Source organism: Salvia hispanica, chromosome 3 (assembly GCF_029641045.1).
Source record: "Salvia hispanica isolate PSC_SH4W2 chromosome 3, Shi_PSC_v1, whole genome shotgun sequence".
In the NCBI taxonomy this organism is placed as follows: Eukaryota; Viridiplantae; Streptophyta; class Magnoliopsida; order Lamiales; family Lamiaceae; genus Salvia; species Salvia hispanica.
This window is the reverse complement of record NC_142694.1, coordinates 7,439,750-7,464,977: the sequence shown is the minus strand read 5'-3', so window position 1 is coordinate 7,464,977 and position 25,228 is coordinate 7,439,750. Positions and strand designations below refer to the sequence as shown.

The 25,228-nt window shown below is 35.2% G+C and overlaps 4 protein-coding genes across 6 annotated transcripts; 1 reads left to right on the top strand and 3 right to left on the bottom strand.

The window, feature by feature from the left end:
* Positions 1-3,970: 3,970 nt before the first annotated feature.
* On the bottom strand, positions 3,971-7,113 carry LOC125214978 (uncharacterized). 2 transcript variants are annotated; one of them, XM_048116243.2, is made up of 3 exons: positions 6,908-7,113; positions 6,701-6,768; positions 3,971-6,196 (listed from the first exon to the last, which is right to left on the bottom strand). In XM_048116243.2, the coding sequence occupies exon 3, from the start codon at positions 6,153-6,155 to the stop codon at positions 4,383-4,385; it is 1,773 nt and encodes a 590-aa protein (XP_047972200.1). In that variant the 5' UTR covers positions 6,156-6,196; positions 6,701-6,768; positions 6,908-7,113; the 3' UTR covers positions 3,971-4,382. The 2 variants fall into 2 exon arrangements, with proteins under 2 accessions (XP_047972200.1, XP_047972199.1); XM_048116242.2 differs by lacking the exon at positions 6,701-6,768.
* Positions 7,114-12,278: 5,165 nt separating this feature from the next.
* LOC125212569 (GABA transporter 1-like) lies at positions 12,279-14,844 on the bottom strand. 2 transcript variants are annotated; one of them, XM_048112774.2, is made up of 7 exons: positions 14,689-14,844; positions 14,385-14,615; positions 13,698-13,795; positions 13,371-13,557; positions 13,157-13,287; positions 12,798-13,031; positions 12,279-12,698 (listed from the first exon to the last, which is right to left on the bottom strand). In XM_048112774.2, exons 1-7 carry the CDS (start codon positions 14,789-14,791, stop codon positions 12,318-12,320), a joined length of 1,365 nt encoding a protein of 454 aa, XP_047968731.1. In that variant the 5' UTR covers positions 14,792-14,844; the 3' UTR covers positions 12,279-12,317. The 2 variants fall into 2 exon arrangements, with proteins under 2 accessions (XP_047968731.1, XP_047968732.1); XM_048112775.2 differs by having other exon boundaries at positions 12,834-13,031.
* Positions 14,845-16,019: 1,175 nt separating this feature from the next.
* Positions 16,020-18,708, top strand: LOC125212466 (uncharacterized). Its single transcript, XM_048112649.2, has 6 exons — positions 16,020-16,140; positions 16,481-17,138; positions 17,251-17,339; positions 17,698-17,797; positions 18,065-18,287; positions 18,448-18,708. Exons 2-5 carry the CDS (start codon positions 16,548-16,550, stop codon positions 18,215-18,217), a joined length of 933 nt encoding a protein of 310 aa, XP_047968606.2. The 5' UTR covers positions 16,020-16,140; positions 16,481-16,547; the 3' UTR covers positions 18,218-18,287; positions 18,448-18,708.
* Positions 18,709-21,763: 3,055 nt separating this feature from the next.
* Positions 21,764-24,713, bottom strand: LOC125209348 (RING-H2 finger protein ATL38-like). The gene is made up of 3 exons (XM_048108949.2): positions 23,888-24,713; positions 23,381-23,478; positions 21,764-22,282 (listed from the first exon to the last, which is right to left on the bottom strand). The coding sequence occupies exons 1-3, from the start codon at positions 24,044-24,046 to the stop codon at positions 21,892-21,894; spliced, it is 648 nt and encodes a 215-aa protein (XP_047964906.1). The 5' UTR covers positions 24,047-24,713; the 3' UTR covers positions 21,764-21,891.
* Between the last annotated feature and the right edge of the window lie 515 nt (positions 24,714-25,228).

Sequence of the window (25,228 nt, the reverse complement as noted above, 5' to 3'; positions counted from 1 at the left end):
TTTTCACTCCACCTCCAATTTTACTCTTCAGAATTTTATACCAAATGCACGGGAGAGACGAAGATTCACCCAGCACGGAAGAATCGGGATACGGATACTATCCTTCTTCCCAGCCATCTCAGCTGTGGGTATCGAGTCCCAGTCCCCCTCCATTCCAGCCGTGGTCACCGACATCCCCGCCGTGGCAACAAACCCAATATCGGGGTCAGTCATCTCATCAGAGGAATTTGGGTCGTTCGGCATTCGGAGATTATCGACCCACTATGGACTCGCCCAACCATCCGCGTCCGGATACCCCTTCTCACTCTTTCCAGCGCACCCAGACTCCTTTGTCTGATTTCAATAGGTTCACACTGGAGCAGATGATGGGGCTGATGAGTCCGGGCCTACCGGAGACCCCGCCGACGAGATGTTCCGGCGACGGCGGTGGTGGGAGAGGCGGCGGCAACGGTGGTGGTGGGAGGGGCGGGCAACGGCGGTGGTGGGAGGGGCGGCGGCAACGCGGTGGGGGGAGGGCCGACGGCGACGGCGACGGGGATGGCAGCGGCAGCGGCGGTAGCGAGTCAGTGGTAGCAAGTCGGGGCGGGCACTACACCAAAGACGAGTCGATTGCTGTGGCGAGGGCATAGGATGCCGTCACATCAGACCCTGTGTTGGCACCGATCAGACCGAGATGGGATTTTGGAAGCGCGTTTTGTTGACCTACAATGAGTTCAAGCCGAGAGGCGCCAAACCGCGTGACGCGGAACAGATCCGGAAAAATTTTGGGAGGATTCTGAACCCACCAGGAAGTTCGCGAGCATCTACGGCAACAACCTTCTCAACGCTGAGAGTGGCCGCAACGAAGCCGACGTGAAGGCTCTGTCTGTGTCCCAATACAACGCGCTATGGAAGCCTAAGTTCACCCACTGGGAGGAGTTTCTCGTTCTCGAGAACTGCCCGAAATTCAAGTCCATCTGTGCAGAGGAGACTGAAGGTCACGGGGCGAAGCACAATAGACGCAACAGAGCCGGGAACTACAACAGCAGCAGCGGCGGACAATCAATCGACCTCAACGACGCCCAAACGGAGGAGCCCTCTGATACACACAGTAGGCGCTCACGCCCTCCGGGGCAGAAGGCCAGTATCCGCAGCGCCCGAATGTCTACAGGTTCCTCCCGCTACTCGGCGCCCGCGTCTGGATCGCGCAGCGCAGGCGCCTTCTGGAGCTCAGTCCGTGGACCATGGGGCCCATGTGGTCTTGAACAAGAACCTGAATGTGCAGTTGATGAAACAACTGCAAGAGAACTGCCGTTTCTACGAGTCGGCCCGACCCGATCACCAAGGCGATATACTATGAGCTCATGTGTAGGATCAAAGAGGATCTGGGGCTGACTGTTCCAGCGGCGCCGGGTGCGCCGGGGGCGGCGGGGGCAGGGGCGGCGGCGCCGGGGGGAGTGGGCGATGAAGAAGAGGCAGACGATTCCGACTCCGCCACCGAGTAGATGGTGGCGGTGTTTTTATTTGTTTTTATATGTTTTTTTTATAAAATGTTCGTTGTAATTTTCCGGTATCCACTAATACAACGAATATTTGGTCTCATCGCACTTATTAATTTTATTATTATCTCGTTTTCTAATTATTTTTAGTCCGATAATTTTAAGTCTAATTGAATTAAAATATACAAAGAATAAAAATAAAGTGAAATGTGACTAACAAAAGTGTCCACTATTGCTGCGGAAACTTTTTTTTGTGGTTGTGGACAAATAAAAAGTGACTATGGATAAAAAACAGAGGTCAACCAAAAAGTATCCACCTACAGTGGATGCTATTACTCAGTAAACTGGTGTTGCGAGCACATGTGCTTGCCAATTGGTGATCATACAACGTTTTGGTAATCGCCTTTATCTAGTATTTTGTCATATTTAATCTTCCAACTCCAACTCTAATTATTGAAGTAGTATACTCGTACATTTTGTCCAAGTTAAACTTAGTTAGAAACTTAGAATAGCCGGTAAACAACAATAAACTCTAATTTCATCGATAGATTTCCTTCACGTGATTAAAATGGCACTTTTTTTTGTATTTCTTGTATTTCTTCCAAAGACAAGGCCCTTAATCAAGTACTGTAAAATAGTAAATGCTCCGTATACCAATTAATACATGATTTTGGATACAATAAGGCAAGGGGTAAATGGAGAGATAAAAGAGAAACAACAATCATATTTAATTCTTCTTAATAAAATTTTATGTTCCAAAGAAAAAGGTATTTGAGGAGGTATTATACCTTCTTTCATTTTGATAATGTATCTTTACCTCTTCTTGGACGAGAAGGTAAAAAGTTAAGTTATTTTTATTTTCCTTTATAATTTACCTTCTTCCATTGGAATCCATTACTTTTTAAGAATGTATAATTGCCTTTTTTAGGAGGTAAATTAGAAATATACCTTCTCAACTTACTTTTCCCCCTTGGAGATGTCCTCAATGGAGGATGTCCCGGCGGACGTCGGAAAAGTCCGCGCGGGACATCCGCCATTAGGCATGGGAGGGGCGGATGCGGATGCCGGCTGCGGAGACAGCACATCCGCGGCTTTCCGACGACATCCGCCGGGACATCCGTATTGACATCAGCCATTGCGGTGCCACGACGGACGTCCCGATTTTTTATTTTATTTTTTTAAAAAAACTCTATATATACGGCTCATTGAATTTTCCTCATATTCGTGTCGAAATTTTTATTCCGTAATAAATTGTATATTTGTGAATTTGTGAATTTTTATTATTGTGGAAGTCCGTCGCGATGTCCTTGGGGATGTTCGCCACTATGCAGTGGGATGTCCTTATGACGTGACAGTGTCGTGGGAAGTCCTTATGAGTTATGACGTGGTATGAGGTGTTTTTGGAAAGTCCGTCAAGAAGGACGGCAGGACATCTACACCATTGGAGATGCTCTTATACAGATTACAATTCTAATATAGGAGTATATTATTAGACTAAATTGTCTTTGTATCATCAATTGAGATCTAAAATGGGATAAATTAGGTATAAAAACTTTATTAGTTTTATTATAATTAAGATTGTCTACCACGCATGATATTGATTATTGATATCTTAAATACATTGTAAATGACATCTCAATTAAACATATTAACTCTTTATTGCATATTGTGTAATGCGTAGTAACACAAATTAACTTGCATCCTTCTTGTTGCTTGAAAATCAATTTACGTATAGTATTAGTTAGAGCTCGAAATACAACGAACGCCATAGAATATGTTTTTCTTCTCAATAAAGCATTGTAATTTTCATCATAATAAAATATTACTATTTAAAAATAGTACTCCCTCCGTCCAACAATAGGAGTCCCATTTCTTATTGGTGCGGGTTTTAAGAAATGTTAAGAAAAGTGAGTGGAAGAAAGTTAGTGGAATAGGGGTCCCACTTGTATATATTAATTTTAAATGATATGTGAGTAGAATGGGTTGGTGGAATGTGGGGCCTCTTTACCATTTATAGTAATTATGAACCGGGACTCCTATTTGTGGACGGACCAAAATGGAAAAACGGGACTCCTATTCGTGGACGGAGGGAGTAATATGTATGATATGCACCTAATCTCGACGTTTATGTGCCGCTTTCTTTGATCCTAATAAAAGCATATATGCATTAGATTATACTACTACTATAAATTTTATAAATGCTTAAATGAGGTGCTCATTTGCTGACAGTTTTTCAACTTAGAATAAAAAAGTTCTTTTATTCTGAAAACAGAATAAGAAGTACTAGTTGAAATGTCAAAACCGATAGTTGAAGTGTCTAGATGCACTATATCAAGAAATTATTGGTGGGTATTTATTGTATTCACCAGACTCCTGCAATCAATATCATTAAATAAATCTCAAGTTGTCTTATTTCTATTTAGAGCCACAGCCCAGAAATACAGACAAAGATAAAGGTCCAAGTCCAACTTATGTATCATTCGCAACTAAAATTCACAGCCAAAAACTCGAAAATTCTTGATTATAGCTATAAATCCAAGGGCAAACAGCAAGCACTATTTAATCATTCGTGTAATCTAACAACACAAATTCTTAAGGAGACATGAAATTGAGACAAGCAGCAAAGCTTGATGAGACAAAATCCCTCAATTTCTAACATACACATGCTATCAACAGATCATAAGAGAGGAGTTGGCAATATTGGATATACAGTTTACCAGGAATCCATGAAGCACGGCTCAGATTCAAACTCCAGCATATGATGTTCTTCGCCATCACAATGTAATAACCCGACACCGTGGTCCGAAAATGGATCTCAATCAATGTAAGAAGCTACTATCGCGCAAGATGGTGAAGGATGATGATATATACACACACACACGCATATGAGAGGTTACAGTGATATCACTCCTGATATTCGTCAAACGTTCTGCCACTGGCGCATTCTGCCAGCGATTTTCCAGTGATTTCTCTCCCAAATCTCCATATGTAGTTCAGCCCAACGAGAAGCTCGGTGATCTGGGCTTCTGTCTTTTCTTGATTTGCAAAGTAGAGCGTCTGGACAAGAAGGATGTTTGTTCTGGAGACCAAGCTCTGATGCTCAAAGCTCCGCTCCGACTGCCATCTTATCATGTTATGAGCAAGAGGGGCGAGCCATTCGAGTGTTTTTGACATAGCATCATTCCATTCATTCGCAAGAGCTGTGTCATAAACTGATGAACTCAGGCTCTTTGCATAAGGCTTCAGCTTAGCCCTGAGGGATGCTCTGATGCTAGCTGGCAACATATTATATACATCGTCTCTAGCATCGTTCCCGATCAAGTGAGGAGACGCAACCAACTTCTCGACGAATATGATGAGATTTGCATAGTGCAGAGCTAGGGCGGAAGCACCAAGAGTTTCAGGAGGCGGATTCAACAGCTTGCTCTTCGGTCCAACTATAGAGAAGTTTCCATCGCTCGAGTTCCCATAAATCTTTCCATCCAGAACTCCAGAATGAGCATCACCAGGTACTAAGTAGCTGTTACTGGTCTGAGAACCATTTCCAACCATAACAGATCCAGTTAAAGGTCCTGACATGGTCATTTTATTTGGTTTTCGCTGAGAGATTTTCTCAGCTTTGTGAGATTTATCACGGAAATGCCACATCCTCAAAGAACTCTTGCTTGTTCTTGGAGCTGAAGTAGGATCGGGTTTGGTTGTCGAACTGGATAAGGGACCTGAATAATAACCACCAACACCATTATGTTTACCAGAGATCGGATTAGACGTAGCCATTGAGTTCCCAAGAGGACCTGAACGGAAGTTGCCCAAGTTGTTTGCTCTCGCAGAGATGGACTCGCTTTGTGCACCCGTAGAAAATCTAGGGACATAATTTTCAGATGGATAAACAGATGATTGCATGAAGACAGTTGAGTGGCTACGTCGATTATTAGAATTAGAAATATCTATCACTCTCGAATTAGCCCCCATGTCAGCAATGTGGTTAACTCCAAAAACATGTCCAATCCTGCCATACGTGGTAAAAAGAGATCTTGCCATGAGGATAATGGTATAATCATACGTCCGACTCCAGAGAGAAGTTTCCTTGAGATGCTTCACCTCTTGACGCTTCCATGCAATCTTCTTCTCATAGTCAACCAATGCAATGCTATCTGCGTTATCATTGCCCCTCATCCTCTTCAATGCCTGTTCAAGATCTGCGAGCGTCTCCATCTCTTGATACAAATTAGCATTTGCAACTATAAAACGTTCCATCTTCTTGACTTTTCTCTCCATCTTCTTCCATGAGAACTGCCAACCATATGTGTCTGTGCCACCCTTAATCAAATCGTTAAATGCTTGCTCAAAACTTCTCAGCAGGGGGTCGTTGCATTTCTTGGACAGCCTGGCCAATGCTCTTGCCACATGCACCAAATTTTCCATCATCTCCGCACAAATCAACTTCCCTATATATTCATCACTCTCCGATACAAGCTTCTTTATACCCAACGAGCTATTTATCTCCTCTCTTAACCTAGCAACCTGCTTATCAGTCATTGATTGCCACAGGTGAAGCAGTTTAGTCATCAAGCTAGCAGCCTCAAATGACAAAACTGCAATCTTCGCCTTTTCACTATGAAACTCATTCTTCTTCGATGATGTCCACAGACTACGAAACCATGATTGGGTGACCATTTCAAAAACCAGATGACCGTTACTTTGTTCCAAAGTGAAAGCTGTAAAAACAAGTGGAAGCTTATTGTTAAAAATGGCACAAGTAGCTATTAAGCAAAGTAGTACTACTATTTTACAATTAAGAAGATTGCAATGCTAATTTACTGGGAACGTTGTCAATATATATGCATAAAAAGAAATAAAGCCTAAAAACAGAAAGATATACTCTATTTTGGTAGCCAGATACTACTAACTGTTTCAGCAAATTTGTTTTCTTTTCTCTGAAACACAAGAGGCATAAAGCCGAAATTTCTTTTTCTAGTTCTATCATCTTTATTTTCCATTCAAATTTTAATTTCGCAGCTTTCTAATTAGCCTCTACAATAATTCCTGAATCCATTGCTGCACACCAAAATTAACATAAATCTCATCCGAATGCTTGAGTTTTGATATTGACGACTATTCTGTACTACAAATTAATCTTTGCCTAGCATAAAAAAGGCTAAAACAATAGGAGCAAAGTAAAAAATCAAAATGAAAACAGATGTAAACCGATTTCATCTTACCTCCTTGAGCAAAAAGAATGAAAAAAAAAGTTCAAATGTTTCTCTTTTAGCTCCAACCTACTTCAAATCTACTCAAAAGAACGAAGATTACTAAAATGTACTCTTCCTTTATCCAAACAGCTAAACATAATTCTACACAAGACAAGCAGAGTAAAATAACAATATAAATGAGAAAAAACAAACAAATTAGGACTCATTTATGCTTACGTATAATTGCTCTCGAGGAGAGGAAACACAGACCACAAAATTGAATCTACTCCAGAATCAGTACAAATCACGAGGCTGTGGTCAAAGAGAAGGAATCAATCAAAGCCAAAAAAAGACGAAAAATAGGAAATGGAAAGAGATGGGAAAGGTGGAAGAGTGGAGAGCAGCAAGCAGATGAGAGAGAAAGAGAGGAGAGAGAGAAGGGCACATGCAGGAAAGAAGCCTAAAACCGTGTGGAATTTATGAATAAATTTAATACTGTACTTTGCTCTCTGACCCCATTCTTTGGCCTAATTCCATTTTTGCCCCATTAGTTTACAATCTTCTGTTTTGGAATTTAGATATTACTACTAGTAGTAGTATTCAGTTTATGAATGATATGCTATAAAAATCATTTAATTTGCTCATATATGACGATAATAAATGGAGTACTAAAGATTCAGTTGAATTGTAGCTTTGGTTTGCAAAATTAAGTTAATATATTTCACTTTTTTGAGTGAAAAAGTACTTTGAAAATCTTCGTCTCATAAAAGAAAATTTTAAGGATTATACATTAACGACGGACTAAACTAATCGTTTTAATTATATCCTAAATCATTATTAATTTTCAGTTGAATTGTAGCCTTGATTTGCAAAATTAAGTTAATATATTTCACTTATTTGAGTGAAAAAGTATTTTGGAAATTTTCGTGTCTGATAAAAGAAATTTTTAAGGATTATACATTATCGACGGACTAAACTAATTGTTCACTAGTTTAATTTCAGTTATATCCTAAACCATTATTAATTTTTCAACCATGAAACATATATATCACATACAGTATACTTTCCATATATTAACTTCAAACTAATGTTGATTCAACTTTTAAGCACTAACAATAAAAGAATTTATCAACAATTTATAGATGTATTTATATTTTCTCCAAATGCTCTCTATTTTGAATTATGAACACTATAATAGAATTTATCACTATTAGTATTTATAAATATTGAGTACCTGAAACATTTTTTGTGTAATTATATTTATCTTGTCTCTTAGTTATATTATCAAACTTGATTTTTTAAAAAAAATTTGTCTGAATTAAATTAGACAGTAATCTTTCACTCAAAACTCCATCTAGATATTGAAGTTAAAAATTATTAAATTATTTGATTTTTTAATCTAAAAATATTTCAAAATTTAGAGTATTTAATATTAAATGTATCCAACTCAAAATAACTACTCCCTCCGTTCCATATTAATGGAGGCGTTTCTTTTCGGCACGGAGATTAAGAAAAATTGTATTAGGTGAGTTAAGTAAAGGGAGAATAAAGTGTAAAATGAAAAAGTTAGAGAGATGAAGAGAGGGAAAAGTAAGAGAGTAAAGTAGGTGTGTAAAAATGTGTTGACTTTTACTAAAAAAGGAAATGACTCTATTACTATGAAACTTACCAAAATGACAAAATGACTCTATTACTATGGCACGGAGATTAATTTAAGGGAGAATAAAGTGGGAGAATAAGAAAAATTGTGTTAGGTGAGTTAAGTAAAAGGGAGAATAAAGTGGAAAATAAAAAAGGCAGAAAGATGAAGAGAAAAAAAAGTAGAGTAAAGTGAGTGTGGAAAAATGTGTTTACTTTTACTAAAAAAGAAAATGACTCTATTACTATGGAAAGTACTAAAATGGCAAAATGACTTTATTATTATGAAACGGAGAAATTAGATTAAAAGGTATGAACTTTATTGCGTGATAATCCAAAACGGAAGACGGTATAAGAACAAATAAACGAATAAAAAATCATAAATGCTTCCAAATTTAAGTATAAATATACTATTTGAAATGCAAAAATTAAATATTTGGAGCGATACGGGCGTGTAATGTAATAGCATATGAACGAATGAATATTTGAATTTTAGAGGGTAAAAAAATTATACTACATTTTATACTACAAAAATTATACTACATTTTATTTTCACAATAAAAGCAAATATTGGGTGAAAACGAATATCGGAGTGGCCCCAATCATTATAGGAGACCACGCGGAGAAATTTGAATTTACAAATTTGACCCCCACGTCAATTTGAAGTGACCGGTTCAAATTGACCCCACAACTGATTTCAAATCAGAAAAGCCTCCCAAAGCCGCCGGTCCAATCAAACCAGGGGCCTTCAAAGATTAATGGGAGCATCTTTAAAAAGGATCTCTAATTCTCCGTTTATTGACTTGATTCCGATCTTTTACACGAAATGGAAGCGTTTTCTTTGTTAATTGATATTTTTATTTATATATAAAATTAAAAGGAGAGCTAAAAGTTAGTGTGCGATAACACGTGTTGGCGTATGAAATTGGTACGCCACTTTTCTTCAATACAACACATCGATACGTGAAGTCTTCGGCATTGCTAGTGTTTTAAATAGTAGAATGATAATTGTTATTGATACGCTCACAATTAATTTGCCACTAGGTAAATGTATATAGTACTTTAGATATGTACTCCTATTTTAATAGGGGTGGATCTAATAATTAAAGAGATTGACCAAGTCTGTCACTCATTAGCCATCAGCCCATTACTACTAAAAGTGGGACCAAAATTTCCATCTTAGTATGATAATTATGATGTTTTGAGGGGGTTATACATTTATGTCTATCTTATTTTAAGAACCTTCAATGTGCCCCCTAGAAAAAACCTTCTACTGTTAAATTGTATTGTAGTTATCTATGAAACTCTAAATTGGAGTAATGATGATTGAGTTCTTAGTTGAAGACATGTCACAACATTATAAAAAAATATTTCATATATGATTTTTTAAAAGTTGCATATGTAATTGGAAATTTTAATTGACTTTTAAGGCGACATGATAAGATTTTGTAAAGCTTCTTTTTAAAGTGGAATAAGCGTTCCTACTTTAGATAGTTATTAATTGATTTTTGTGCTTTTTTTGTCATAAAAAAAGCTGTTTTTGTTTGTAGATTTACTTTTCTAGTACTAGTAGAATTTAAGCCCACGTCTCTTGTGGTAATTCAATTATGTGGTGTACATCTTGATACTTATTTGACCATAACATCATTTTTTTCACTTTTAAAATAATATTTGGTTAATAATTTAATCTATTACGATGTTTACTGTTTTTTTCAACTTCTTTTGTAATCTTTAAAAGTTACTATTAATTTTATCTCAATCTTTAGTAATTTTATCAAATTTATAACGAATGAAATTACTAAATATCCATATACATTCGATCACTAATTATCTCAATCTCAATATCATGCAATGGAAACTATATCATTTGAACTCTTTTAACCAAAGTTTGGACTCAAATCTTCATTAGTACTACTTTGGAATCGTATAATTGCAGATTTTGTTGACTCGTAATTTGAATGTAACAACTAACAACATTGATTATAGGGTGATTTTCTCGTGTGCTTGCAATACGAATATTACAATTATTTAATATCCATGTTACTAACGTTTTAACATAAAAAACTATACACGATCAACCACAGTTAAATGCCCCAAATATATATCTTCCATAAAGAGAAAACTATGATCATTTTCTCCCATAATTTAACATTAGTTTTCAAAATTAGCCCCAAATCTTTTTTATTTGGTGTATTTTTTGACATTCTATAAAATGAACAATCCATATAAATTCAAGTTAATTTTGCAGTTATTGTAAATTAAGCTAAAAACAGGTCAAAGTTGGGAATATTTTTTTAACAAATTGAATGTGTGTGCTGTGGAGATGTATATTGAGTCATAAAAGTTAAATTAGTCATTGAACCCGTGACTGTTAGTTGGTTTTTCTTTTAAGAAATGTTTTCCAATTTTGGAGTGTTATAACCCAGCTTAAAGAATGAAGACTTTGAAATCGTCAATTTTGTGTGCATATAAAAAAATTTCTGTTATAAGACGGGTGAATAAATGACTTATCCATAATTAAGAAAAAATATGTTTAATAGTATAAAAAATATTATCGAGTTAGATAAATTAAAGAAATTCTTTAATTTATTTAACCAAACAATTAAATATGAAACAACTGGCTGCATAGCTTTATTTCATAAGCACTACATACATAACTCAAATTTCATTCTTTAATTTATTTAACCAAACAATTAAAATGTAAAAACAGGCTGCATAGCTACATTAAGTACTAGTGCACTACATAAGTCAACTTTCATTATGCCCAAAAAATTGTAAATTTGTGCCATTTCATGCCTTGAGCCAAGTAAACCCAATCACCAAACCTTATTAGCAAACATAAACCTCATCTTTTTGTCTTAAAAAATGACCAAATATTTAGGTCAACGGTTTAGGACAAAGTTATACTTCATTTTATATCATTCAGTCGAACTATATATATTTCTACAAGACTACACCAACTGAGTAGATGGTAACAACTTACACGTAAATTCTTTCAACTTTTAAAACTTTGTATCTTAAGAAGAAGACGCTTAATTATTTCAATTATTTTAATAACTAATTATTCTTGAACTTATTTGATCATTTTATCATTTAAATACTCAATTTATTTTTATAACTAATTTATTATACTTATTACCTAAAAAACACTCTCAGACCGAAGCTCAAACCTTCTATAGTAGGAAATACTTTACCAATCATTTTACTCACGTGGTATTTTATAAAATTTATTTGACTAATTTACATGTATTTAAGTTCAATTTTAACTTACCACAATCATTTATTTATAGGTATCGGTTAGTTTAGATTGAACTATACGAAATTATCCGATATTGAATTGACCAAGATTAATTCTGTCATAAGAGAAAGACAATGATTTATAATTTATGACTAAACTTACGTGACATTATTCCGATAACGAGTATTCGCTGAATCCACAGAATCAAAGAATATAGAGTACATAAGATTCAGTTTTATGTAATCTATGCAATTGAACATTTGTTGATCCAGATTCAGCCATTTCAAAGCTATTGGTATTGGATCTAAGGCCCAAGATAGGTTTTGGATGTAATGATAATTGACAAGTGATGATTTGACTTATAAAAGAGCACAAGTACAAAATATGCATAAAAGTTTAAGAAACGGTTTAAATTATAGAACTTATAGTATTTCCAACCCTCAAATCATGAAGACTTGATGTGTATGGACCCATCTACTTACTGAGTGAGTGCAACACTATAGTGTGATTGTGTGAATCTTATGATAAGTGAAATTTTATATTTTTCGAATGCAATTAATTTCACTGTGAATACAGACACTTTAGACTTTGTAGCAATTTTATATTTTTATTTTGAAAATAATAATGAATTTTTACGTTATGCCACCTCAAAGCATAAATTCTATTTCTAAGAAGTACAATAAATATGATTACAAACACACTTTTTTTAATTTCATGTTATTATAAATAAAGTAACATAAAAAAAAAGAAACAATATTAATTTCTAGTCCATTACATGTTGGCAAACAATTTATAAGTTTTGGCATCCAAAATTATCTGCCGGATGGATGCAACCGCCCCGACGGCGACCAACATGGTGGAGACGGCGGCGATAACGGTGTTCACCCAAAAAATTAAGCTCCTTCTCGAGGGTTTGAATGTCACATTATAGAAAACCATAGGCATAATGAAATCTAGAGGAATGCAAGCAAATGCACCGGCCAACGCCATCATATCGCCAAAGAAAGGAAGCATTGCCGCGACCGTGGCTGCAATCACGACCGATAATGACCGAAAAATGAGACGTGGAACCATGTTACGCATCGAAAATTCAGGCTTCTTAGGATCAGCAAACTTGCGGTCTATAACAACATTCGTTGGTTGCAAGTACACCTACATATTATTCACATGTCACATTAATAAATCAATTTGCACCAATTAATTATTACAAACATCAATTAGTCTAGTGAGTATTTTATATGGAAATCTTACTAAAGTGACAGCTGAGATCTGGATAAGAGTGGAGACATAGATTATGAGGAGAAACCATTTAGGCAGCAATGGCACTCCATCAACAATGAAATTTGAGAGAATCGACGGTTGAGATTGATTTCCAAATGCCCAATATCCAGAAATTGCTACACTGAAGAAAGTTGATATCACCACAGAATAACACACCAACAATCCTTTGAACATTTTGCCAGCCATTGGTGGAGCAATAGTAGCCTATGCCAAATCAGATTCTCTAGTTTATGAGTATTTTTTTTTATTTATATATCAATAAATGATCAAATTTATTAAAATATTTAACATTCATGCAAGATCAGAACATGCACTAGGAAATGAATTACCTGTATTTCTGGAATAATACCATTTCCATAAGCTGTGGAGATGATTGAGATAGCGTTGAAGATACCAAAAACACGATTTATGCCTTCCCCGGTCACCGTGTAATCCGTTTTAGGTGCTTTGTAAGAATATCCTATGCCAAGATGAAATGATTCAATATATATTATCAAGAAATTTTAGAGTGCCATATATGTATTATAAGATAAATACATTTACCTATATAAAGTGCACCACCTGTGGTACAAGCACAATAAACAAGACACAGAAATAGGGAAACAAGATTGATGTGCCTTAGAGAATGAAAAGATGGCATTTGGCCCATAATTAGGGTTAGCCCTCCAAATATGGCTATGAATTGATAAAGTTGCATGCTTCCATTTGGTGAAGATAGTACATAAATATACTGCAAGAGGTAAAGTGTCTTATTAAGTAAATGGCACTTAACTATTTTTATCTAAAATATTTGAAATCTAATTGTTGTGCAAAAAAAATAAAAGCACACAAAGTTGTTTTAATGGGCTAGAATAAAGAAGAAAGGCTAACCTTGAGGCTCTGCCCCCCAAGAAGTGTACACGCAATTACAGCAAAATAGCACATAAACAATTGAAGTGGGCCCACAAAGTAACGGCCCCACCCAGGGCCTGCATTAATTAAGTAAACATAAAAAAATAATTTAGATATTTATTCTCCAAATATATACTAGTAGTCAATAGATCACAAGTAAATGACAAATGGAGTAACCAAATTTCAACGATACTAGTAATACTATGATGCTAGAGGAGAATGAATGCAATGGTTAGGGGAGTACTTATTAGAAAGAAACAAAAGTTGAAATGTCTTGGTATTTAACTTATTTGGGCACAATTCTCATTTCCATTTCAATGGCCTTTATTTGTTTTCAATTTAATTATAATACTTTAAAATTGGTTGTTGATGTCATGAATTTCACAAACTACACAATGAATCAAAGCCTAATTTGTTAAATTTTTGCTATAACTTCAATAAATGTATAAAAAATAGATTTTTATTTCATTTATAAAAATTAATAGTAATAATTATTAAATTTGACGATAAATAAATGTAGAAGACAAAAATAAATAAACGTTAATCTAGATTAAAAGAAAATATGAATATGATAGATAACTCATCTATCTTGAAGTTAAAATGTCTTAAACGTGTGTTCTTATCATGTTTTGTTTATTTATCTTTTCTACCAAATTAAACGCGCACCTAAAATATCGTGGGCCATGTCCCTAAATCGAAGATGGCGCCTTCCAAGTAGCGCAAAGTGCTCCAAGACAATAGAGAGCAGGTTGTAGGAGTAGAAAGTGGTCAATCCTGCCGCCGTGAGGCAAAGAACGCCGCCGCTCCAACCCAACAACGTGAACGCAAACGGCAAGCTCAGCAGCACCGGCGAAACTATAGCCATCGTTAAGTGGTACCCGCAGTGCAGCCACGAACCTGTTCACGCCACGATATAATTTTATTACGAAAGGAGAAAAAAATTAAATTCAGCAATTTTGGGGTTGCTAACCTCGAGATTTAAGGACAAAGAGGGCGCCGGCGTCAAGATTCTTCGAATCATTTTCACCACCTTCAGGGAATATTCCGGCGGAATCTACTGCAACACTTCCCATTAATTCTCTCTCTTTGTTCTATTTCTAAGTGGTTGTGTTAATGATAGATATAAATAGTCATCTGAGAAATGGGGAAATGACACTTACTTATTTTTCCACGGTCAATGCTACAAGGTTACAAAAGCTTAAACATCATCTGCAGCATATTTTATGTATATAATAAAATGATGATGTATGATGAATTGGATAGGAAGACTTTTCCTAGGAGAAAAATTGCATAAAATGATAAAAACAAGTTAAGCAGTATGCATAACTGGGTCCAGCTCTTTGAAAACTGTTTCGGAATTATATTCATCGTCGTATAAAACTATTTTAACACTAGCATTTATTTTAAAATAAGAGTTTATTAATTTGTTACTATTTTAATTCAATTAAACGATATTGTTCTGAATGACTAGGAAATAGCTAATTGTCTACGTTAAGCGATTGGCATACGAAATTTGCAAGAAATCATTTGAACGTATTGTAATTGCAAATTGCCGAATGGCCAAAAAATTGCGATACAAATAAATGGTACTCCATTTAACTAAGCTTATTTCAGAGGTTTGCAAGATAGAGTGTGATAGAATTCATTAAAATGTAGTCATATTTTAAGAACTTATATAAACTATTCAAAAAATATTTGCGAATTAGATAAAGAAAAAATCATAGTTGGTGAGAAAAAATAGAAGAGAAATCAAGGATAAATATTGAAAATAGAAATATTAATCAAGTTATTTTTATTTACATAAATCAGTAGTAAGTTATTTTCCAGTGAGTTTATAAACCGTTATAATTTATATGCATCTACCATTATATATTCAGAAAACTATTTTAGTAAATATTTACTTAGTATTAAATACTTCATCCATCTACCATTATACTTCATTTAATTATTTTCAGATCTTCATTATCATATTAAATTTTTACTAACATATTAGATTTCATTTACCATATATACCAAGTAAATCTAGGCATTCAGTTTCTTAAATAATGTGTAACATTCTAAATAATGACTAAATCAGTAAATAAATCCCAACTAAGCACCTAAATCGAAGGTAGTCAAAGCATTCAGTTAATCCCCTAGGCCCAGTTGGCCCAAAAGTCCAAGCCCACCCAACCTATGGAGTGGTGTTAATTACCAAAAAGCCCTCGCAACCACAAATTATTCCATTCCAGCCCAGCCAACACTATATAATCTTTGCTGTTTCACTCTTTCATCACACGAACTCTTTCAAAACCGCCTTCATCAACCTCTCATCTTCAGCTATCAATTGCGAAAACCATACTTTTAGCAAGAAAAGCGAAGGGATTCTTCAACGGAGGCCGCTGAGAATCTCAGTCAATCCAATCACACTCGTATCTGTCAGGTCATTTTTCTTTACACCAAGAACTAAAGATATTACTTTTTTTCCATTAATTTTATCCGGGATTGATGATTGTGTCGCTTGTGTGATTTTGTGGGCTGCATTAACTAATCAAGATTCTCTTTTTAACCGTATGCATTTTTTATGTTTCCATTGATTAATTTTGTGTTCTTGAATATGGATTCTTGAATGATATGTTTGGAAGGGATTGATTCTTTGAGGAATGCAGTAGTGGGTTGATGTTCCTTGCCAATAATTTGTTTGGGTGAAATTACTATTTGATTGATGATGAAACATAAGAGTGATTGTTTGTTTGTTGTTGTGATTTAATCTTTATATACAGGGCCTACGCATTAGTCTCGGAGCACTCTTTGATTGATAGATACAAGGAGTTTAGTTGTAAAGAAAGTATGACAGTGGGAACCAAAGAGGGTAGCTTATGGAAGGGGGGTCAAAAACATGAGACTGTGGACCCCGAGAGTCGGGGGAATGAACTGAAAGAATTGATTAGGTGGTCGTTAGGTATTGTGAGACCGGAGGTTGCAATCGATTTGGGGAAGCCAACATGGCGGATTATCAAGTGTGACAGCTCCAATAATTCTTTGGAAGAGCTTGCTGCTGACAAAGGTGAAGGATGCCCATCGAAATTCTTGACTATGTGCCTTAACTCAGTTCAAGAAGCCCTGTATCAAGATGAGCCGTATAACCCCGAAGATGACATGCCTTATTTTACTGATTCTTGGGGATTTGATTTTTGGAGGTGTTACAACAAAGGAATTGATGTGTTGGATAAAGATGGAGCTGATTCTAAGGCTAGGAAGATTGCTTGGATAGCATCAACTGCTGCTGATTCAATCTCAATGAAGGAGGAAGAGGAAGAGGAAGAGGAAAACCAAGAGGAAGTGGAAGAGGCAGATTCAGTGGAAGAGGCAGATTCAGTGGAAGAGGCAGATAGCCCTTTCCTTTTGTATCTTGTGCCGTCTCAAGAAAAAGCTTCCAAGGTTGTTGATTCTTCGTTGATTTCTAAATAATACTGGCATTATGTTATTACCTCCATCGACTTGATTCAAAGCATAATCTAATTATTTATTTTATCTCTTTGGGTATGGTCAGGTGCTCGAGGTCTGCAAGACTTTGGAAGAATGTGGCGTATGTACATTGTTTTTGCACTCGGGTGTTTCCATGGATCTCCAAGTTGAAAGGTTAGCTTAGCACCCAAAAAGTCCCTCACTCTAACATGTAACTCGGTTCATATTATTTCCTGGTTAGTAAGTCGGTAAACATTATTTCTGAAATGAGCATGCTTAAATAGTTTTATAATTTGTCGTCTACTCCTATAACATTAGTCTTTCGAGTAAATAGACTAATGCATTACTGCATTAGTGGTAAAGATGACTGATAGACATCTTGTACACTATATATTTCCATCTCAAAAGATTTGCAACTTGTGAGTGTTATATATCCATGTATTTTGGCTGTACTTTTTCTTTGCTGCTGACTGTGTATAGTCCTTCTAAACTACTCTATTTTTTTTTTGCATATGATGTTTACCTGTGGCAGTTTAAAGAGTTCTGAACCCGAATTTATAATCGCCACCCCAGAGACGCTCCTAGAGCTTTTGTCATTGAAGGCGGTTGATATTTCCGAGTTGGCATTAATGGTAAATTTAATCAGCCATGTCATTAATATTTTCCTTGATTTCGTGTTTGCCATGTGCATGCTTAGTCATTTTTCTTCAGTATCAACGTTAAAGACCAATTAATCCCTTTAGGGAAGAGCATTGATAGAACATTTCAGATATTTGTTTCTTTTATGTGTGTGTTTTGCAGTGTTGGATGCAGTCAGCTTAGCTTAATTATAGCTATTCGAACGCTTGTTTGCATTAACACCTTTTTTTCTTTTAATATGGTTGCTTTTTTAATTCCAGGTTATAGATGGACTAGAAGCCCCTGTCGGAGGTACTTACCTCGATGCTGTCAAATCAATCCGACCATTTATCTCTGGAAATACCCAAACTGTCATTTTCTGCGATCACATGAATGCTTCATCCCCTTCTGCTGGTTCTAAAGCTGATCCATGATCAAACTGCCTAATGATTTCTTGGTGCTCTATCATCTCAAAATTTTTGAAGGGGATGATAGCTATTTTAGGTATGTTTATTATATTGCTGCATCGATAGCTATATTATCGGTACCTTGTGGATTGGCTTCTGTTCGTTGTGTGGAATACTTCTGCATCTGCATTGATATGTTTTCTATATTGTATGATTTGAGGAAAATTAATATTGGCTTCTGTTTAATGATGTTGCAGGGCTTCAATAAATTCTTTTTTTCGTTCAATTTTGATCCTTCTCCATACACAACACGAAGACGACTTCGCTTGGTTCTTGGCACGAAGAAAATCTTTACATCCCGACTACAACTGATTCGAAGAATGCATAAAATTTTTTGTTGTGAGGTCATATGTTTTGTGGGTGTGTTTCTTCTACTTCTTTGGGAATGATTGTGAATCCAATCTTTTTTGGTGTGACACTATTAACTGTCAAATGAAGAAAGCTTGAGTTTGGTTTCATTACTACTAGTACTATTTTGCTGTTGATTAGTTTTTCATTTTTGGTCGTGTTAATAGATTCTGTGTTGCATGCGTGATATTCATATTTTTCGTTGATGTTTATATTCATATCAAGTTGCATTTGATAATATGATAAAGGCATATTTATTAATATAGTAGTAGTACTTTATATTTCACAAATAATTTGTAAATTAACATTTCCCCGTCGCATCAATATTGTCCATTACTATTTCTTTTTGAGATGCCTCCAATCATAATCTTATGATTTCAATTATCTTAAAATGTTTATTTACCAAAATAATCTTATTTAATAGTTGTGGATAAAATTTTATTTTACAATGAATAGAGTAATGTTAAAGGTAAAATAGAAGAAAAACTGTACGTTATAACATTTTTGAATATTAAATGTATTTTGTGTGAAAATTGAAAGTGGACTTAATTGTTGAGATAAATAATGGAGTATATTATTATATGCTTCATCAATCATCATACGTAAATAATACTATAATCGCATTAAAATGTATTAAATCAATAAAAACTTTTATAGGAAACGGGGGAGTTGTTTGTTTATTGCACAAATTAACACCAGACATTCCAATTTGATTTCGCCAATACTCATATTTCTTTTTCTAGACACTTCAGTGGAATTTGCCAAAATCGAAATATTTCGTTTTCATATTTTGTCCTGTAAGAGAAATTTAAGCAAATAAGCATTTCTTACCCTACCTTTTAAAGAGATTTCTTACACTACCTTATTATAATACTTTTACTTGAAAATATTGTCTATTTCTCTCTTTCTTCATCCATCGTTTCTATAATACTACTTCAATCTTCTTTTTATGTTACACTTTTCTTTATTTTCTCGGAAGTTTTAAACTTTAAGCTAGATACTAAGAATTCATAGATGCTTATATGTAACCTACTTACATAACCGCATCTTTGGATTAATATCCTACTAATTCAAAATTTGCAACTGTAATTTCTTAATTTTTTCAGGTTTCTACTTTCACGTTATCTCTACTATCTTTTTAGGAACGCACATTTTTAATTGGTCTTCAATATATATAGTGGAAATGTGTGATTCCATCAACACCCGATACACCGGTTTTGCAGGATTCTAATAGTGTCCAGTCTGATATATACAACAGAATTAGATTAGGTGACATATATGGCAAAAATTGATGGATATATGATTATTATTATGAGAATAAGGTCTGAGATACAAATTTGGCACTATTTGCTAGATGTGTGCGAAGATTTTTAGGGAACAAAGCAACCTCATTGTTTCGATATAACGGAAGCGAAGGTGTTCCTCCAACTGAAAACTATAGGAAGCAAAATTGCCGAATTTAGGGATGGATGGGAAGATGCAGTTAAATAGATCGCAGTATAGAAGTTTTGTTTTGCAGTCTTTTTCTAGTTTCTCAAGTTTAAAGCAATCACCCTTATCAGACCACAACAAAATCATACTATTTTGCATGAAAGCAATTATGTGGCTTATGCAACAGTTATGCTAGATTCCCGCATAGTCATGTTTATTATGGAAGCCATGGTGGTGTTGGTTACAACCAACCAGAGATTCCATCAGTGAGTATACTACATGCATTTTCACCTTCTCTTTTGCATGTGACTTTCCTTTTTATTACTCCACACTATATACGATAACATAATATTAAGTTAATCGTTCAATATTGTTAGACATCTTAAAAGAAGACTCGTTTTAAAAATGCTCGTTGAAAATGATGTAATGTAATGAGTGAATAAGTATATCTTCATTGAATGACCATGATATTATAACTCATGAGCTTGTTTGTTTCCACGGAAATAATCAAATCATTGCTAATTATGTCTCTAAACATTCTTTTGATACCGAATTATATACTTATATGACATACTTTTTAGTTAAATTGCTTGATAGTGTTCCAAAATTTGCAAAAAGTTTGCAAGAAATATTGGAATGTAATAATGCCTAAAATAATAGTATCACTTAAATAATTATTATTAGAACCACGAATCATTTAAATTGTATAAAAGAAAGTATGAGGATTCATATGGGCGGTCAATCTTATTATACATAGAGAGAGATATTCCTTATTGTAAGGAAATATTGTAGATAAATCGAGACATAATTATTGTTAATTACGTAAAGTTCTATAAGGATTACCTAGCATGTTTGTGTTAAAATAACGTCACATCTTAAAGTAACACCGTGACACCACATATCCAGCAATATTATAAACGCTACACCACAATCTATAGATTGCTGTATAGCGGATTGGATATTGCTGGCCGAGAAAAAATTGTTGTATACAGTGTTGTATATTGCTAGCCGAGATTTTTACACTTGAGCATTTTTTTTATTGCCACATGGCAGCTTATTATTCATCCACATGTACAAATGATTAGGGCTGGGAAAAAATATCGAAAAAATGATATATCGCTCGTATCGTATTGAAAAATATCGAAAAATTATCGAATTTTCGATATATCGTAATTTTCGATACGATAACGATATGAATTTCCTTATATCGCGATATATCGTTTTATATCGAAAATTTTCGATATATCGATATTTTCGATATATATCGATATTTTATTTTCGATATATATCGATACATATCGATATTTAACGATATATCGAATTTCGATACGATATATCGAAATATCGATACGATAACGATATGAAATTTTTTTATATCGAAAGTTCGATATATCAAAACTTTCGATACGATAACGATATGAAATTCTTTCATATCGATATTTTCGATACGATATACGATACAACGTTTTCGATACGATATATCGTATCAACCCACCTCTACAAATGATTGTCTAGGAATGGTGGTATGATGTTATTTTAAGAGGTGTTGTCATTTTAATGCACCCCTTATCTAGCATTGTATCGATTATTATTCATATATCGAATTAATATATACATGTGAATTAATATCGGCATTCAGTTGCTATTCCGGGTTAAGTTGATTTTGAAGATCCTGACCTAATTAATCATTAGAAATGAAATATCACTTCGGCAACCAAATCTAGACGAATCCAATTAACCGATCTAACTAATACTATCACATTGCTTTCCAAATGAAGTAAAAAAAATCCTCGTACAAAGAAAAAGAGGAGATAAAACCAACACCATATTTACAAAAAAACAAACACCAACAAGCTGGCTCACTACTGGTTTGGCGACGGGCTCTCTGGTTTTCGATTCTTTTCATGAGCAATACCCGAGTTGCTGTGCCCAGCATGGACTGCACCACCCTCCGATGGCTCCTCAACATGCTCGTTCGATCTTGGCCTGTTCCCGTTTGCCATGCAGTGGCAATAATAGTGAGCGTTAACTGACTGCATCCGGTACTGAGACCGCATTGCTTGGCTGAACATCGGCTGCATATACCACTTCCTCTCTGGAAGCTCACGCAGAGAAATCCGACAAACAGGACACGTGGATTGCTGCTGCAACCAGATCCCAATGCACGTTGCATGGAATGAATGCCCGCACACTGGCAGCACGCACACCATGTCTTCCTCCTGGTAGTCGGCCAGGCATACCGTGCATCTCTGGCTGAAATTGGCCAGAAATTAATCAGTTCCAAACAATAGTCCAAGACGAAAACTATAGTACATACTATATATTAACAATAATTCCTAGTGAAAATCGTGGTTAGGCCGAATCCGGTGAACTTGAGATGCATAAAGGCCATGCTGTGATTATGTTAAGCCTATGGTCAGTTTTGTTGACAATACTAAGCACGGACTCTGACCCGAGTTTTATGACCTAAACCAATATCCGATTTTCAATCTGGAGAGTACTGGTAGGAATTTGGCGATCCTTACTCACTTTACTAGTTCCACGAGTGTATTATTTATACGAGAAAACAGACGATTTGATTGAGGGTTTTTTGTTTCTTTTTCGACGTGATAAGGGAACCACACGAGGTTCACTACTAAAACACAAGCGCATCCATCATTCATTGGGGCATAACATACAAAGAAGGAGAACTCGACAAAAATAAGCAAAGCATTCAGTTCAACCAAGGCTAAATTAACCACTACCATACGGTGGCCCCAACTTTGACATACAGTATAACTTTTCACAAACTAAAAATGAAGCAAGGTTCGTGTTGAGGATAGTCTGTGCAGAATGCAAACAGATAAACACTTGAAATAGTGAGTGTAACGAATTGGGAGCCAAAAATCCAGATGAACTAAACACTATGCTGAACATAGAAATTAACAAGTAAGGGAGCATAAAGGTTGCGAAAAGAGGATAAGATCTACCTTAAAGTGTTCATTGAAGTTTTTCTACTGAAAGAGTTCACATATCTAGGGACGGGGAACCATTCTTGCCTCGAATAGAAGCTCACAGCCATAAAATTACACGATAAACTTGACTATCCGCTGAACAACAGGGCTTTTGTAAACATAAATTTTGACCTTAAAACTATATTGTACTCTGCTACACCCAATGTGTAATCAAGGATTTGCAAGGAGGCACATCATTTTATCATGAATCATTAAGAGTTAAGTGAATTATATCACGTTTAAGAAAAGCTAAAAGCTACAGAGTTAACAAGAATCAATGAAGCATACAAATTGAGAAAATATGAGAGAGACAATAAACATATAATGACTTTTTCGAAAAATGTAACTATCAACTTACCAAGCATTTTCTCTGGAGGGCAAGCATAACTCTCTATATTTCATCACAGGAAAGTTGGCCAGCGCTAGAGGCTCGAGACCATGAAAACCCCTCTCCAACTGTTCAACAACAGAACATAATTAAACTCCCTCCGAATAAAACAAGTAAGAAGAGATCCAAATACAAAGATAGCTCTTGCTTAAGTATAATAAAACTAAAAACATTCTCATTCAAAAATATCACTTGGTTACATATAAAGCAATGACATTCCCTCATGTAAAACCAACCATCGTAAACTATTCGTGCAGAAGGACGGAACTCAATTCCAAACACATTAATCGCTTTCAAGTGCCAAAAACAGCATAAAACCTCCCCCGAATCCCACCCACACCGGCTAATTCAAATTGCACAAGATGTAACTAACTATACACAGCTAATTCAAGAATTTGCAAATTATGGAAACATGAAATCTGCAACAAAATTTGAAAGGGATAAAGTACAGCAAAGTAGTTAAAGAGGGATGCTTACATTGCTAAGATCAGATCTATTAGCTCTGGCAAGAGACCTGCGTGATGCACTCAATTGTATCCTAGCACAAATTAGCCTCGTGCACACAAACACTATGAACATAATACTCAATCCAAATCCAATCACTGTCATCACTAAATTTATACCTGGAGTTATCATTTTTTCCCTTTTTTGCTATTGATTGTCGCCGGCCTACTACACAAAAATAATCAAGTTTGCTTTTTTTCTTTGAAATTCACTTCTCTCTACTTTTTCTACTAATAATTTGAGTGTCCCACAACTGCAAATACCCGAAAATTTCAAATCTTGCACTGTTCATAGCAGCTAAAATAAAATTTTAAAAAAACCCTCCAACAATTACAAGGCTCTGAATCAAGAAATCGGAAAAGCTAGAAAAGACTGCATCTTTGAACAACTACAGCATACCTATTTTAAATTATCCTACAAAAAAATTCAATCTTTATCAAGTCTAACTCTTCTTAAGACTCCTACAACTCCTCCCTCTCTCTCTAACATGCTATTTCGACCGCACATCCAAAGAAGACGGTAATGGTGAAGGTGGGAGAAAACCCATAGTGGAATTTAGCTGAGCCCAAGTCAACGAGGCCCATGGTGTGAAATTACAAGCAACCAAAAAATAAGGGAGAAATTCAAACAGGAGAGAGAAAAGGAGAAAGAGAGTAGAGTGGCTGTAGCACCTTTAATGGTGAGAATTAAGTTGCAAAAGAAGAATTAAGAAGTGAGAAAGAAGATACTTACAAACAATACGAGACAAGGAGACAAGGAGATGATTATTTAATGCAATTATAGCAGTAATGGCACTATCACAGCCATTTTCATGTTCATTTTCCAAAGATAAAGGTAAAGGTGCAGAGAAAGCGATAGAGAAATGGTAAACTGTGGATGCTTATTTAGAAATAATTATCATCATTGAATCTAATTTTTATAACTACATATAAATGGAAGTTCAACATATTGTTCAGACCGTCTTTTCTCATAGTAAATTCATATGTATAGCAATCCCTAATGAAAAAAATTCAAAGTTCAAATATTTGTAATTATTGAAATATAATCCTCTTGGACTTGGATAGGTATTAGAGATTATGTATGACTGTTCATCATTGACTCTAAGGGTAAGCTCTCTATTATTTACATGAATAAGTCCAGATAATTAATGATTAATTATTTAAGATAAATTAAAAAGTCTTAGTAAATGGAGTCTGTAAGTTGAGTACGGAGTAGGTATAATATAATAGTGTTGGGTATTTATTTGATTTGGACTTTAATTTAAGGGAGGCGGTGGCCCATCACTCAGCCCATTGGACAAAGTATAAGAAAATC